Source organism: Apteryx rowi, unplaced genomic scaffold, assembly GCF_003343035.1.
Source record: "Apteryx rowi isolate R43461 unplaced genomic scaffold, aptRow1 scaffold_34, whole genome shotgun sequence".
NCBI lineage: Eukaryota > Metazoa > Chordata > Aves > Apterygiformes > Apterygidae > Apteryx > Apteryx rowi.
In genome coordinates this window covers 824,252-842,276 of record NW_020449863.1, presented here as the reverse complement: position 1 = coordinate 842,276, position 18,025 = coordinate 824,252, and the positions used below count along the sequence as shown (strand labels likewise).

The window sequence follows — 18,025 nt, the reverse complement described above, 5'->3', positions numbered from 1 at the left end:
CCTCATTAATAACTATTTCATCCAATTAAGGAGCAGTCTGGGTGAGCTTCAGAGTTACTCCCACAAATATTCGTGAATGGAAAGAGATGGCTGCTTCAATGCAAACACTTCTGGAAAATGTGAAGTAACACAGGAAATACTATACCTATGCCTACACCGTGCAATGGAGCTCTGTGCAAGGTCTTTGAGTGGAGAACTAAGCTCATCACTCTGTGCAAGGCAGTGGTACCAGCTATTAAGCTCACTACTCCGAAGGCAAATGGCTCTACAGCCACTAAAATCATCTTTGGCCCACCTCCAAGCAGACCTGCTATTACAGATACCACTTCTGAATGAGAAACATTTCTATAGTGCTTAAGTGTGGGGCACTCATGGGTGACCTCTCTCGTCTGCCCCAAACTGAGCAGCAGCAGAATCTGCCAGTTCTCAGTTTTTAGCCTCACAGGAACGGGCTGGGGCAGAACGAACAGCCTTTAACAATGGAACATACACAAAGACCACAGCCATCTTTGCAATTATCTTGTTTACTCTGGCAACAAATGCATACTATATTTGCAGATGCTTGCCAAAGTTTGGCACTGGAATTTCACACACAGACACTTCACAGTTACTTTAATATTGTACACAAAAAAGGCTGCTGTCATAGAAATAATCATAAGAAAACCTGAATATATAAGAGAATATTCAAAATGATGCTCTTATCCAAAATCCTCTTGGTCTCCCCAGTCTAAGAGCAAGTTAACTAATTTTCCTTTCTCCCTTTAGAGAAGTTGTCTCCAGACTTCATAAAAAATCAAGAGCGATTAAACATACTCAAGAGCTGAAGGTAAATGGTAGAAGGCTTTTATTTATGTGGAAGGTAAAACACAGATCATCATGGCTTAATTTTAGTATTTTTCAGCAGCTCTTTGTTAAATTTTGTTACACTAGCATTTCCTAGACTTACAGACTTGTGTTTCATTTTAGCCGATTATTCACTCCCTGCAGTTAACAGGAATTTGACACATTTGTGGCCTACAAAATATTGCAAAGATTGATTCTGGGTGAAGTTCCTCTCTAAATATTTGTTTCACCTGTAGAAAGCTGCATTGCATGACACAGCAGCACAGCTACCACTGCTCTGTCACAGGAATGATACATGTTTTATTCATTGCATGACATCCTGTAAGTTATACATAGGCATCAAACCAATGGAGCTCAGACCTGAGAGTTTAGGGATTGGCACAACCATTAGTCAATCATATCTGTTAGCTTTTGCTATGAAGATGAAAGATGAAAGATGATTTCTCGGTTTTACATTCAGCACTACCAGCAGTTCAGCTACAAACACACCAGTTACTGAAATCTACATCATATTATGCTCTTTGATGTTCTGGTAATTTGAGACTTTTTTCTATTTAAGGTAACTCTCAAAGGCTACAGCAAGTTGTATTTAGTTTGGTTACTCTACTGTCTCCAAAGGCATTCTTGAAGCATTTCTTTTCTTATCAGAGGAAACCAAGAATGAACTTTGAAGATAAGCTAAAACAAATGTTTTACACAGCAAATTCTTCTTGCTGCCTTGTCAAAATGATGATAGGAGCTTGTACTGGGAGTGAATGAAAGCATTCATTACACTGTGTATCCTCAGGTTTGGTCTCTTCGCCTTCCCTAGTTTACCTCAAAACTCATAATCCCACATACAGACATTTTGTGAGAAAATAGAGCAGCTTCTAATCAGCACTAAAATATCATTTCTTTTTGATAACTAGTATTATGGACAGTGCTTCCTAGAACCACTGTCTGGGATCTAAATGGTAGATATGCTGATGACCATTTAGAAAAACAAATAGCACCCTGTGTCCTCATCAGTCTCCAGACAGCCTGGTACGAGGCCACATCTGTTCTACTCTTTCATAACGATGCTTTAACTACTAGACAGAAAGGAGATTGTTTGCTCTTAAACCGCAGCATCTACAGTTCTGAATAATAAATTAAGCAGACAACCAGAAGGTTGGTGACTGAAGCACCGGTATGATTTCCTGAATGAACCACCCAACAAATCACCTCTTTTTACTAGCCCAAGAAAAACAGTACCTCTCCCCCTAAAAGCCGGCAACTGACACGGAAGTGGCACCGAGCCTCTTCTGCACATTTGTTCTGACAAACAGTCATTTGTTATTTTAAAAGACACAAGGGGGATTTCAGTTGTAAATTCAAAGAATTAGGATGATAACATTTTCCTCACATAAGGCAGATTTCAAATACATTATTATCACGGTAATGGCTTCCAGCTTTCATTAATAGCTTTTACCTATACATAGAATATAACATTCAAATTTTACCAAGACAAATCCAATTGTACTTTGTATTCAGATCCACAGAGCTGCAAACAACCTCACACAAGACAGAAGTTACAAAAAATTTTGAAGTTGAAGAAATTCTGAGGTTGTATTAGAACTTGGAACTTTTTATTTAGTTTTTTTATTTTTCTATATTTACTGAAAATTGAGCTTCTTCATTTATCACTGTTACACTACTTCACAGCATATCATCTGTGACGTATATTCATTTCTACTGCTAACATATGTCAGTATGACAGAATAGCTGAAATACTATCTTTGAATGTTTAAAACGAAGGGAAACTGCTACTTGGTACTATTTAAAGAATATTTGTCTTCTTTACTAAGAAAGTACCTCCTGTTTATTTTAATGAAATACTTTCAGGATGTGACTTGTTTCCTTGCAGTTTAATTTACTTACCTTTTCAGTATCTATTCCTCTGGACATTGACCAGGTGGAAACTATGTAATCCATCACACGTTCACTCAGTCCTTTGGGGACCTGGTAGAGCTTTAGGAAGTCTCGGACACTGTTCAGCATTTCATGATACCTGTTCGTATTAGCATACATTTGCTGAAATATGGTTGTCACATTACCAAATATGGTTGCATACAGAAGTGCTGTAAACAAAAAAAGAAAAGATAGATATAACAATATATTGTGTTGATCAGTCTGTGTTCCACTGTGCTGTAAGGCAAGAAATGTCAGGTCCATAGAAATATAAGCAATTTTGGTGCTTGTCAGGAAGGCCTGATGAGCATAAATATTTTATGGGTCAGCTCCAGCCCTACAAATTGAGGACCACCACCTACTTTGGCAAGTCCTGCAAAATAGAGTTCCTGAAACACAACTATGGTCTTTGCCCATCAAAGAATTGAGTAGTATCCAAACCCTTATGAAAACAAAATAGAAGATACAAGAATTTTAAGACAAATAGCTTGACAGCAAATACTTTAAAATTTCATCTCTGGTTTATAGTGCCTGTGTTAAAATGTCATCAGTGACAGATTTCCAAGCTTTAAGTGCATTACCACAGTAGTAAGTCGAGTCATCATTACCCACCTCAGTGTGACAACAACAATGCATCAAAGCAGAAGATAGAATATGTAATAAACAGCTACCATGGGTCAGTGATTTATAGACGCAAGTTTAATAATACATAGAAACTCGCATTATGTTTGATATTCTTCAGGCAGAAGAACAGCAAGGCCTCAGACGAGAACTAGAGCCCTCAAACACAGAATGCTGCATAACCTTTCTAACTTCATTTGGCACAGTTACAACACCAGCTGATTTAGTCAAGATATGTTTAATAATAAACATGAGAAAGATAAAAGCCTATTTCTGGGTGGGGAGAGAAACAGATGAAAACACACAGGATTTGAGAAGATCTGCCTACTGAGGGCCAAGATAAGACAGCGGGCTGGTGGCAGCCTCGGTGGTCATGTTTTGGTGGCTGGCACAGGCTGAGGTGAGGATTAACCTCATCCAGCCAATCCACCCGAGTGAGCGGAAAGGGGGGAGAGACTCAAGGGCAGCTCTTCTGTGCCAGGAACCAGGTCAGTGATAAGCAAGTGAGAAGCTGACTGGAGAGGGAGAGGAACAGTCAGAGAGCAGACACGCTAATCACCACCAGTAAGTTTTCTGGCTTGCTGAGGAACTTCTTCCTCTTTGTCATTCCCTGTCCCCCAAAACAGGCTCTGAATTTTCAGTATCATATTTGTTCCACTCTGAAATAAAAATAAATAATTGACAAGTCATAGTAATAAAACACAAGAGAAGATTTTGCCTTATCTGAATACCTCTTTTTGCTGTTTATTTCACACACTCCCTCACTCTCCCTCTTTGAAAAAATTATTTCCTCATCCCATTGATTCTTTTGAGAGTGCAGCTATTTATTCATGTCAGCATTATAGTCAGATATCCTTAAGCCAACTAAGATGCTTCAGTGTTTTATGACCAACAAGAAATCTTTAATAATCTGCAAGAGAAACTTTCAGGACTGCCTTTCTTCTATGATCATTGAGAGGTACTGAGTAGATACAATTTAAATTTAGACTAGCTCAAGGCTTTTACACAGCTGTTTCTCTACAGAATTCCTTCTTGACACTGTGACTTTTTTTTTATGACTTTCTGCAGATACCAGCTCTCCCCTTTTCCATCTACAGAGCTTACGCCAGGGGGCACTTATTTGGCTTGCTCAGCACAGCAACATCTCTACTTCCTCAGTCCCTTTACGTGATGGGGATGCACAATAAAATATTTATATTTGCATCCACAGACCAAACAGTGAATTAAATATGAATGAGGCTCTCAAGCCTGTTGGGCTCCATAGTGCCTCAGCAATGGCAGATATGTTGAAGGCTGAGTAAGAATTTCACATTTTAGTCTAATGTAGCTGTTTCTGTAGATGTGGATATATTCACATGTTTTTTGCTATCAGGAATGACACAAACCGAAGACAGCTATTAAAAAGAGAGTAAGCTAGGGAACTCCACTTTGAGTCAGACAATTCTAGCAAAACTTGAACTACTCTTTCAGGACCAATTTATCAGTCTGCAGTCAAGTCTCAGGGGGTTTGTTCTGATGTGCTGTAGAGGTGCCGCAGAACTTACTGTGTTTGCAACAGAATCAGAAAAAAGGTATGTAGACACCTAGCTGGTATTTAAGCATCTATGGCTCCACTGATTTCAATGGTCACAAAAATACTTTTTAAGAATGGTCCTTGATGCTACATTCACAACATTTTTCATGTTTTTACTTATTTCTTGAAACACTAACACTAACAAATCTTGGTCTAATGTTTTGTCCTGTTCAAAATAAAGCTTTGTTAGAAGGTACCAAACACAGCTTCTCCCTCCTGCATGCTTTTTGTATTTTACAGCTGACAAAGCTGCTTTACATGACACTACAAGTTAGGGTAACAAGCTGCAGCATAATCAAGGTATGCAAACAAAGGATATTACTTAAAACAGCAAGCCAACATCTAATAAGATTGCTTAATGGGTAATACCATCCATAGTTGAAACAATATTGGCTGCTCAAGTGACTAAAGGTGCTAAAATTGCAATTATTTTAGGAAATAATTCTATATTCTGTAATTATCTATATAATTAAGCCAACAGCTATGGATTTATGGATATGATTATATTTGACCTAGAACAACCTGAATGGCCAGAAAGGTTGAAAAAGGCAGCTCTGCCTCAATTCAATTCAGTTAGTTGGCATAGCAATATTAAACCTTGTCCAAGACGTCTGGCACACATAATATACCTAAAGAAAAAAGCTTCTTCACAGTGCCCATAACAGGATGTGGGATCTAAACTTCAGACTTAGGTCAGAACTTTTCTTTCTACATAGGACAATCAAACCAAATGTCATGAACAGGTACATTTAAAACCCAAATGCGAACTTCCCCAAACAAGGCCACTGAAAGAGACTAAAGCCTTAAACCTGAATAAGAGTCAGGGCTGAAATGTAGTGCTCTAGGTCTCATAACTCTCTGCTTTCACAGAACGATCCTTTCTCCTTCTTCCGCATAAACCCAGATACCCAAACTTAGCATAAAAGAATTGCAGGGCAGCTGGAGAAGATGTTAATGGCTCTTCCTATGGTCCAGGTAGATTACCTTTCCTCTAAAAATCAATTTGTTTTGGCAGGTTCCTGAGCATTTCTGTGGGAGAGCAAAGGGAAGGCATGTAAAGCTTTGGTTGAATCTCACAGATGGCAGACCTTGCCCTCAATTCTCTTGGTGAGATCCAGCCTCACCAACTCRGACTTGCAGCAGAAACGGATGGTAAGAAAGATTTACCACTTACTGCATTTCAAATTTTTTGCTTCCATTGAACAATAATAAGATGCTAGTTTGCTTTGAAACATAAATATAAAAACATGCAAATTCAGTTTTTAAAAAAGGAAGGAAATATTAATAGGGATGCAGTGTGAGAAATGTATAGATTATTTCTCTATTTAATCTTAACTTTAGCATAGGCTAAATTATACCTGAAAGTCTGATGCAATAAAAGTACTGAAGAATGAAGAACAGCTTTTAAAAAAGAGATTTACTAAAAATGCTACTTAATCCATGGTATTTTGTATTTAACAGTATTACCTTTTTCTTACTATGTCCTGTTCTGCTCTCTCTTATGCAGATACAAACAAGACCTTGCCATGTTGTTGCCTTAGGCCCTGCCTACACAGGCTTTTACAAGGGTCCCTCATCGCAAGTGAACCCAGGGCCTCCAGCAGCGTCAAGTCCCACTGGCAGGACACTGCAGCGGGGCAAGGCATCCACACACACATCCTTCTGCTGCTGCCAGTCCAAGGCTGAAGACAGGTGACAGATTAGGGAGAGGGTCACGAGCAAGTTCTTATCTCTGGATTTCTGGGCAATCCTACCTGTGGGCACGCAACTACCTCTTACTCTGGCAAACAGTGAGACCTGTTGGTTCAAGGTCTTGTGACTCACAGCTCTCTGCTAGCAAAGGTAAAATGGAGTCCCCACTCCACCCCATTACTGTCCAGCTACAGGAAGCCTAGTGAATAAAAACCAGAAACTCGGTATTTCATTTTGATTATTATGAGATGTGCAATCCTACAGCAATTTCCAATGCAAATTGTAGCCAGTATGCTCCAGCATGACAACTACCATGGCAAGAAAAATTATTCCTGCCTACATTAATTTTTTATTAAAAAAAAAATAAATCCCCAAACTTACAATCCTTAATTTATCATTAGCTAACCACTTTATTACTATTGAGGACACATTAAAGCCAAGGATTTTTGCAGCCAAAAATTAGGTAGATACATTAGCATATTAAACATTGACCTTTTCTGCATAGAAACAGCTAGGCTCTGTGCCTTCCTTTCAAAGGCATAATGAAATGAATCCATTGCAGGACACTGCAGTCCCAGAAAGATTTCAGAAACACACACACTACTACAGGAACAAAGTTAGGCAGTTTATGACAGAACAACCCCCCCAAATCCTTGTTTCAACATTGACTGAACACTGCAACATTAGACCACTGCCCTGTGACTGTGTAGGTCATATGGTTTCTTCACCAACAGCTGAAGCTCCCTGGAGCCATGGGCCAGAGGCTGTAGTGTTGCCCTACAGACTGTAGAAACTATCAGCTCCTAAGGAGTGCTATGTGCAGGGGGCCACAGGAAGAAAGAAAAAGGATTTTAGGGTGGGGGCAACATTCTTGAGTGGGATGATTTTGACCCAAGCCAGGCTTCAAATGCACTGTGCAGAAGAGTCACAAATTAATTTGACCCCAAGAGTGTTCTCGCATGCCTCAGCTCTGAGGAGGCCATGCGGTGGTGGTTGAGGAACCGCCTCTAGGAATAAGCCCGCAGCAACCATGCCTACACAGCAACCAAGGAGAACAAGCAACAGCCTCCAACACCGCATGAAAGCTGCACCAATGCAAGGGGACAGCAAACACTGCCTCTCCATGAATGTCAAGATCCCTCAGAAAGGATAGAGGGCTCTTTTCTCTTCCCAGGACATAAATGTTCCTCTCTGGCAATAGATAAACACATTTTCCCAAACAACGTGGCTACCCATTTACGATGCAGCCAGTGTCACCCCATTTAAACCAGTGTTTAAATAACATCAAAGATAAAAGTGTAGTAATTTCAATAGCCAATTACCCGCACAAGTGAATCATGAAGGTCAGACACAGGTTGGAGAGGCCACCAAATAATTTGCTACTTTTAATGATGTAACAAATAAGAATAAAGAAATAAATACAAGCCAGTACAGGTCTCAGCTACTGCAGCTACATCGTTGCAGCATCTGATTTTAGAATTATAAAAGGAAGAATTTCTATCTGTAAGAATGAGAGGTTTGCAATTACCCCAATTACAGATGTAAGTGCTGCATGCGGTTCCTGAGATGAATCATCAGACTGATGATGATTTGTTCAAAACGCACTCATCCAAAGTCCTTGCATACAAAGTGTGTGCATAAAAACTACACAGCAACAAGTGAGACCAACATCAGCTAGTGAACAACCTCTTTCATCTCACCCCCAAGACTTGCAGTTCCTCCTAAAACTGAACTGCCTTAATTTTCACTTTCTGGAAGGCTGTCAAACTGATCCAGAAAAATCTGTCTGCCTACACATAAATTCCATTTGACAATAAATAAAAAATCCTCTTACTTAATGAGTAGGCCATACTAACCTAAATAGTATTCAAGGAGCGAGTACCTGGATTTATAAATGAGTACATGATTTAAATGTATAATTGCACTTTTGTTTCACTAACAAATTCCTAGTTCACAACAAATGACTGAGTTCATGCATGGTTGAGAGAAAAGCACAGCCTCAAAAACCTGTCGTACTACATCGCTTCTCACTGAAAACGAAACACAACAGTAAATTAACCACAGAAAATGCATGCCTCAAAGGCATTTTTCAGATAACACATTGTGAGGTCACACAAAATTAACATCTGATCAGATAAAAAGAAAAGCAGAAATTAATAATTGTATGGATTATAAATTAATTATACGAGAAAAACGCATTGTTTTTAAATGTGCAATTAGAACAACGTAAGAGCTTATAATTGCTTGAGATTAGGGGTCTTGATTAGTGGTAATTATGCCCATTTGGAGGTATACAGTATGTAGTTAAAAGAAAAAGGCTGAACTGTTAACTACAGTCTGCAAACAAATTCCAAACTGAACAGGTATCTTATCCAGTTATTGTTTACAGTTCTAGTTTTGATATAATTGTCATTTATAGTCTTGTAACTTGAAATCAAAACATCTAAAGAAAGACTTTCTTATCTAATATCTATATAACTTTCTAGAATAGTACAGAACTTAAATATGTGGTATCATTTTGCATCAAGACAGATGCAGAGCTGCTTAATTCAGTACTACTTAGGAAGCTTTGCATATTGCAAACAATTTCCTATTTGTAATCTCTTATCTACCTTTTATTTTTTATTTATACAACGTATAGACATATTATCATTTTGGCTTAGCTAGTAAAGAACAAATGTAAACCATAATCTAATAGGTCAATTAAAATTATGCAGTTTATGAGTTTTCAAACTGTATTTACATAATATTTTCACATGTTACAAAATAAATTACAATTGCTACTATCTTGTTAGCATGTACACCAATTCCCAAATTTCACAGCTTGGGAAAAAGCCATTTTCTGAAGTGAAAGTAAATTCCTCTAGGAATTTACCAAGCTGTTTCCAGTGACTGTTAGCTCCTGCTCTTCCCACAGCTCTCTATTCTCCCAGGTCCCTCCCGTTTCTCTATTCTCTGCACCTCCCTCCCGTTTCAGGCTACCACCTTGTAAATCTGCATCTCAGTTGAGGTACCCCACAAGCAAGAGCCAAGTGGTAGCTATGGCAAAGTTCAAAGAACTGACACACTACTATCAACTGAGCAAGTCTGAAAATCAATTCAAATACAAATAGCAAAGCAAAAAGCCTGACCATGAGAAAACATAAGGGATGTGAGCATCGGGCTTTGCAGCAAAACCATTTGATTTCTCTAGGAAGAAAGATGACGGATGATGGGCAAATTATGTTAAACTCTTAGTCAAAACCTACTTTGCAAATCTACTCATACTCATCATCGCCTTGCTGAAATCACCCTGCTGATGACGCATGGGATACAGAAGGAACCCACTGGGCTCCAGTTACAATGAAAACCTCTCCTCTGCAGAAGGATGGCCACCAGTAAGGACACAGTTGATAAGGGCGGAACAACAGAGCACCAGAGACATGATTTTTTCCCTTCCCATTGCCAAAGAAACGAGAAATGCAATGAAATGGAAGTCAGAGGCATAAACAAGGGAAGAGCTGCTCTGAGAAGCCACTTCAACAACTACCAAAGACTAGAGTAGTAGAAACACCTGTGCACCTTAAAATTGGCTATCCGCAGCGTGCAAGAGTCCAAAGCGAAGAGGTAAGAACAGCTATGGGACAAACACCACAAACAGCTCTCGGCATTTCTCTCCTCACACCTATTCCTAACAATACAAAGCAAAAGGAAACTTACTACAGCAACACAGCCCCACAGGCAAATAACCTCTTATCTCAGGAGCTTGAAACCTCTTACATTTTTGCTAGTTTAAGAATTAATATGGAAGAAGAGAGGTGTGTGTTGGTAAAATACGGAGCTTCCAAAGACACTGATCTCCAGCACCTCTAACAACACTTCAGAGGTGAACTTTCTTGAACCTGATTTGCTCTGGTACCACTCACTCAGCTGCTAGCCACAATCGCAGGTGTTGGACAGCACAAATCTCTAAATGGTTTTGCTTTTGCCTTCAGCACATTTGGGCTGAGATAAACAGCATGGGAAAACACACAGACCAAAACAGATCAGAGCAGTGATCACAGCCAAAGTGAATAAAAGCCAATAAAACAAACTTCAGCATCAGCCATGCAAGAGAGTGCTCCTATGCAAGCAGCTCTCTCTAAGCTCACAGTGAAGGGCCAATACCAGTTTGCACTCTGTGAAAAGCTGCATCTTGGATCCAAGGTGCTGCTTCTGAAAAGAGTGGATCAAGGGCGCCCTGGCAACCTATACAAGGGAAAGGTAGATGTTCCCTCCAGGGCCAAGGCTGAAATTCCTACAGCATCATGTGAATAAATTAACGTAATCCTTGGATTTTCCCCTGCAAGGAGTGGATGTTGTAAAATTAACAAGTGTACAAACAAGTCAAAGGGCAAGAACCCAGACTGATTTGTTTTGACAGCTACAGTTTAGTAATACATTCGCACTGAAAGGTGCTAGGAGCTGTCGAGAAGAGGGATCTAACGACAGCCACAGATTCCCTTACAGCCAGCACGGGTGTAGGAGAGAAAAGAAGATTACTAATCAGACACACAAAAAGTCAGAACTAGCCAGGGCACACTTGGATGGTTTTCTGGTTGCAAAATTAATGACCAAGCATCTAGTAATATGTTGCATTTGGGCTGTAAAGAAAAGCCAAGACAAGACACAAGTGTGGCACTGAAAGGAAATAAAAAGAAGAGCATCCTGGATACAAATATACCTCAAGTGACAGACTTTGAAATCCCTAATCACAAGCTTCTCCCACAATCAGGAGAACAGGACTGCATTTTCTTAATCTACGAATAAACAGGACTTACACACCAAGGAGCTCACCTGACTCTTCTCACTAAAATCACCTGAAGGCATGAATACTTCTGCAAGGCCCTGAACTTCCACTAATTACTTAGTCCAAATGGAGCAACATTATTTTACATCTAAAGGTGTCTCATAAAACAGATATGAAGATACATGTTTTGACTCCACTTACAGGTAATATCTCAAACCTGCAAAGATAGCCATGATTAACTTTCTACACAGTAATCCCTATTAATTAATTGAACTTAGGGCCTTAGCTATTGATCCCAAAAAGGCTTTCAAAGAACCACTATCTTCTAACCAACGAGACCACAAATAGCTCCTCGCAGAATCAAATATCTCAGTCATGATACAACAACATGGGATAGCAAGAGCAAAAGGCAGGAGGACAACTGAGGGGGAATGTTAATAACATTATTCAAAGGTTTCTGTAAAACCCGAGAAAAAGAAATGCTATTCCATGGAGATGGCACTTCCCAGTTTCCTCTCCATGTCCCCCCACAAAGGTCCATCTCCAATAGCAAAGAGAATGGCCAGGAAATTTAGCCATTTTCACAACCAGGTAAAGGGAGAAAAAGAATCCAGGAACTACGTTTCCTGTAAAGAACAAGATATTTACCAGAACATCATCCAGAGAGTCATGAAGGGTTTTGTATGTGGAGCAGTATCTTGATGATACTCTAAGTTTTAAGCATGTTTTTCAGCGAATTCTAAGCCTTGCTCTAGACCAAGCCAATTTGATTATCAAGAGCAAACTAACTGTACAAACAGATTACAGCTGCAAAAACCATCTGTATTCAAACATATGAAGCCAGATTCACCACTGGGACACTTTTATCAATAACGGATGACTTTAGCTCAAGGTATTTACTAGCAGGTTTTATCATGGGGAGAATTATTAAAATGGTAAAATCTGATTAAATCCTCTGCAGTTTGCCAGAAAGGACACTATTTCACTGTTTTGTAGAATTTTATGGACAATAAAATTTAAATTGTCTAGAAAATTGAAATGGATTTCCATTTCATTCCGCAGCACTAATGAACAGATCACCATTTAAATGAAGACTGAGCCATTTAAGGGCATCATTTTTCTTCTACAATTTGTACAGGGTAATGCATGGCCATTTTCAATTACTTRGTTAAAATTAAATCTCCAGATACTGCTTCTAGGTTTTTACTGATCTGCACCAATATGAAGGCTTTTGCTTTGAAAGTTGTTTTTTATCTACCCTCAGCTTATCTGAAATGGTTACCCCCCAATTAGGAGCAATCTCTGATTTTTTTAAATATATTACTGAAACAGAGTTACACATAAAGTAACAGCTAGGGAAAGATTAAAGAAGGGAGTGAATGAAAAGGAAAAACYGTTTTCTTTTCATGTCAGATCGCACATGTAGTTATTCTGGCTCCTCTCTTAACCCTATTTGCTCTGTGATTTGTATGATGTTTACCAACAAGGCCTTGGGGGAGAGAAATCTAAAAACACAAATGCAGCAGAGAGGCTTAAGGAGATCATCTTTTGCCTGAACTTTCTAGCCCAGAGGCTCAAGGAGAACATCTTTTGCCTGAACTTTCTAGCCGTTTCTTTACAACGGCGCTGCACGTTCCGCTGGTGTTTGTGCTGCTGGCTCAGGCCCATTGCTGTTGGCAGTGGAGCCTGCTTTTCCAACAAGCAGCCCGGGGCATCTGAGAGTTCAGAACTGGATCTGAATACTGCACATCCAAGCTACTGGTCAGCACATAAGCGAAGTGAATTTTGGTCTGTATTTCCCCTGTCACTGATGCAACACAAGAGTTTCCTAGCTAAAGTCATTTGCTGAGAACTGGCCAAGCAGCATTCTGCAGCGTGATCCCTTTCGATCACTGCTCCAGACTTCATTTAACTGAGGTATCTCCATCTAAAGTGAGATATTTAGAGTAATCCCCTTCTTCATAGTGATAAATGGATTCAGGTAGATTCCTCCTACTCCAATCAGGGTGTCCATAAGTGAAGTTCATAGCTAGCTGCATTTCTTGCTGAATATATTCAGATCTCAATCCAGTAGTAAGAACACAAGGAGGAAGTACCAAAGGCAGGCTCTGAAGCTGCAGTGATCTCACTTCTCATAAGGCTTTAAACCCCAACTCATCTATGCACTTAAACTTAAGTTTTAAACACTTATTCTACTGGTGTGAGCATGTATGCCTGTGATTAAAGTTAAGGATACAGCTATGGGAAACAGAGACAAAGCAGCTCCCAGACCACTAACTAGCAACCATTAACAAAGGCTTTTGCTGTCTATATAGCAAGTACATAACAGTCTTTTTTTATGCTTTGTCTTCTCTGGGAAAAAAAAACAAAATGTAAATTAATTATCCCAGTATAAAAGCAGAGTGGGATGAAGGCACTATGATTTCATTGTGAAGTGAACCAGAGGTGGGTGGGAGAGCGCTGGCCTTGCCTAACTAGTTGATGTAAAAATTGCACAGCCCTTGTCCCCACATCAGATTTCCAGGATTAGCTGCATTGCCCCAAAATGAAAAATGAGACAAAACCTAAACACCCCCCCACCCAAAAAAAAACAGTTGAAAGCATATGTTTGAGAAGCCTGGGTCTTCCATAGTTTACCTGATTTACGCTCATTAGCACCATTCAAGCTAACTTTGCTCCAAGTGGTCACACTGCAAAACCACCAGTGAGCTATACAAAGGGATCACAGTAGCTTCACAGAGTGGTTGTATTAATCACTGATGAATTGTCAAGCCCATTCAGTTGACAGGCCAGCCAGCTGGAGTTAAAAGCACCACTGCACTTGACCTGATGGTGGTATGGATAAGGATGAATGGCAACTTGAGATAAGGACAACAACTAATTCTCAATTCAGGTTAACAGCTGCAAAATCAAGCCCCTAAAGCTATGGCACTGAACTGGACTGTGCTGTACCTGACTTGCTTCCCTGCAGCTTGGGATCTGAAGCTTCTGATTCAATAACCTTGGTAAGCCAGGTTCCTGGGGTAGTGTTACTTCAATAACCACTGTAAGGCTGCACGATGCTCTTCAGCTGGCACTGAGTGACCTGCAAATCCCATCTTGCACATACACATATCTTACTTCTGGTACAATAAATACAAACAAGTTATGTGGCTATATTCCATACAGGGTTTTCAAACAATTCCCCCCAGAAACCTAGAGACAAATTGATCTATAAGATCTTTCCTTTTTTGGTGTCATCTTTTCTCTCCTCTCTCAACAGATAAAATTCAAACACATTTAAAATGGAAATACAAAACCATTAAATAGCTACAAATATTTAATGTTGTTTATAACACAAACAAGAATACTCAAGCTTTTAAATATGGTGGGTAAGCCAATGAGTTCTGAGATAAAGATGACGCTCACAGATGAAGACTAATTTGGGTGGTTAAAAAAACAATTGTCACTGGAATGACTAGGTCTGAGTCATGCTTCTCCCACACACTAATCACAGATGTTCTTGCAAATGAAAATCAATAGGTGCGTGCAACACGTACAAGAACGTGAAACAGGAAAAGCTCATAGACAGAGGCTTCTCTAGGGGGCCTGCTTTACTGATGAGTGAAATGACAGATTAGCAAAGACACTTTGGGTTTATGAAAAATAACTGAAGCAACTGTTCAGGTTTTTAAGGAGAAACCATGGATGACTGCACGTGAGGTGAATATTTTTCTCTGGAGTAGTGAAGGGGGTTATAGCCTAACCATCAGGTATGGGTAATTATTACTGTCCCTATAGCTCCAATTTTACAAGCGCTTGTATTTCAGGTTGATTCTGCTGTTTTATTAAAATTCAGCAAGAGTACTGGCAGCAGTAAAGGTAGACATGTACACAGTTGGAGGTTCCACACCTAACTTCTTAAAAAAAAAAAAAGTTACATTCAGGGGTAGATATTACTGTGTAAGAGATGCTGCCTAATTTCTTTTTAAGATAACTGTTACATAGAAATCACCCGACATCTACAAAAATACTTGAAGTGGCTGGGTTTTGTGCTTTGGTAAGCATGTTAGCAAACTAGGCCAAAATGCAAGTATATTTACATATACACAAATTTATATAGCCAAAAGTATGACACCGTAACATCCTATTGGGACCTTTTTAGAGAGCTAGGCTCCGTGTGTGATGCCTGAACAAGCGAGGCACACAAGAATGGCATTTGCAGACACTAATAAACTGAATCTGGCTAACAGAAAGTACAGAGGTTCCTCAAAGGTAATGAAATACTTCTGTCAATGATTTTCAGCTACAGGCCTCATCCAGTAGAATCAGGCACACAAAGCTTTTCCCTGCATAGGAAAGAGCAGCAGCAGCTTAGGGAAGACTGAAACTCTACTTCTCTGTAATCAGCACACATCTGGGATGCATTTCAAATCTCAGTGTGGGAGTAGAGACATGAACTCAGGTCTTCTATTTTCCTGTAGAACTCCTTCACCTTTAGGCTACCAGGTATATGGAAGGAGAAGAAAAAAGTTTTTACTGTCATATATGCCCCATTCTCCATAAATACAGCTCTTCACAGCAGGGACATGAACCCAGCTTTTCCATACCACTGGAGACCTCCAGCCGTGAGGAGAGGCAGATGTGTGTGCCCAGAAACACGTACACTCTGCTCTCACCTCTTCACTGAGCAATGTATATTCTTGAAGGTCTACTCCAGGAGGGTTTACTTGGCCACCCTCAGTAGGTGCAGAACACCTCCCCTGGCACTCCCAAAAGATCCTAGGTACGAGGTAATTTCTAAGGTCACTTTAGGTGGTTTCATGTGTGTGCATCAGCAGAACCTTAGGAACCACAGGGATATTAATTGGCTGTAGCAACTGGTAAAAGCAACCAGAATCTCTGTTTAAGTTGGCCCCAGCATATCATCTCTTTTAAGGGTCCAATCTCAGAGTAAACCTGTATCACGATGATAAAGTTAAGTAATATGAGAACAGTGGCTACCCCTGAACTTACAATTGTTTTGTTGTCCTGACACTTCAGACCCCACTCTTTGCTGATACAACAGTGAATCTAGCCTAATTTTGGGGCAGTTTTGAAATAGGGAGGGTTTCCTGATACTCCTAGTAGATGGAGAGTAATTTCCATGACATCAGAGGACTTCCAGAAGTGGAGTTTTTGCAGTTATCCCATCTTTCCCTTGTTTCAGCACTAAAGCACTTTCCTTCTGTAATTCTCTGCTACATACAGTATCATCTAAATAGTATCTACCACATCTTCCTAAATTCTTCCTTCCCACTGACAGAGGCAACAACAAGAACTTACAGCTCATAATTAGAGACTAACAGTATGAGTTGGGCAAACAATTGTGGTAAATATATTTCATGTCATTTACTGGCAATGAAATTATCAAATTATAAAGTAGTAAAATGCAGGAACTCATTTTAGCACTTAACAGATTGTGGTAATAATCTGCAAGCTCATGTTTTAAAAGCTATGTGAAGCAAAGAACTCTTAGTAGGCTGTGTGGACTAATGTGAATATTCATTTACTGGTTTCAGGAACAAGGCAAGAACAGAATACCTTTCAACAGCTGGAATTTTTGATATTATATAGTTACTATTGGCTGTCAGCTATTAATGATTCTTGACAGAATATTTAGCTTTGATCTGTTGCTGTAATCAATCAGCACATGAGCACCGGACTATTAAAATGTTTTTCTATCAAGCTCACTCGACACACTTTGAATGGAACAGAGCCTCAGTATTCTTTCTATTTTTTCAGATAAGAGAGTCTACCTGAGAACCACACAGCTAGATTTGCTGGATAAGCACCTCTTGAGGCTGTCCCTGAAGTTAGTACTCCATATGTTTAACATTCAGGATTTGGTCACCGTGGTTTCAACTTCCGCTGGCAAATGTCCCTTTGATAAATATTTATCCTGCCTTTCTCCGTTTATTCCAGGTGCATGCACATACCCTTCTTTGAACCCTGCCTCATCCTGTCAAATTCTCATTGTCTACCTGGCCCAAAATTATTCTTCATACTTCCTTCCAGAAGTTTTGTCATCCTGTCTTCTCTCACCTCTTCCAATTTTCTATTCAATACTCTGTCTACCACCAGCTTTTCAGAAATCTGTCACAGGAACAGTGATTTAGCAATCTCTCTGCATCACAGAGCCTGCAAAATTTAAATCAACAGCTTAGCAGACCCATCAAAGAGGCTGCCAGACCTTGCTGGCCTTAAYAGAGAAGCCTAATGACTAGGATGGAATCAAAGTTAAATTGGATGGTCAAGGGAATAGGGAGAGTCTTCACAAGTTGGGGGTGGGGGGACAGATGAAAACCTAAATGAATAAGGGCTGGGATGGAGGAGCAGAAAAGGAATCTAGGTTAGATTAGGAGGGCACATCAAATAGAGAGAAACAACAAAACAAAAAAAGTGGCACAGGTCATGTGAAACACAAAATACCAGACTATAGCTGAACTGGTCAAAACCACAGAGAAGGTTTAAATGCCCAGTTTTCAGGACAGGCTTGCTTTTACCGCTACCAAAATCCTCAAAGTCAAAAAGACACATTTTAGTAGTGCTGCAGAGGGAGGGAATAACTGCACAGAGGT

At 39.7% G+C, this 18,025-nt stretch overlaps 1 protein-coding gene across 1 annotated transcript in view; it reads right to left on the bottom strand.

Annotated features, from left to right (window-relative positions):
• Positions 1-18,025, bottom strand: part of KCNH1 (potassium voltage-gated channel subfamily H member 1) — a 175,881-nt gene that overhangs the window by 94,261 nt on the left and 63,595 nt on the right. Inside the window, exon 7 of the mRNA XM_026072343.1 lies at positions 2,743-2,942. Coding sequence (XP_025928128.1) covers positions 2,743-2,942 — 200 coding nt within the window. The remainder of the gene's footprint in view (positions 1-2,742; positions 2,943-18,025) is intronic.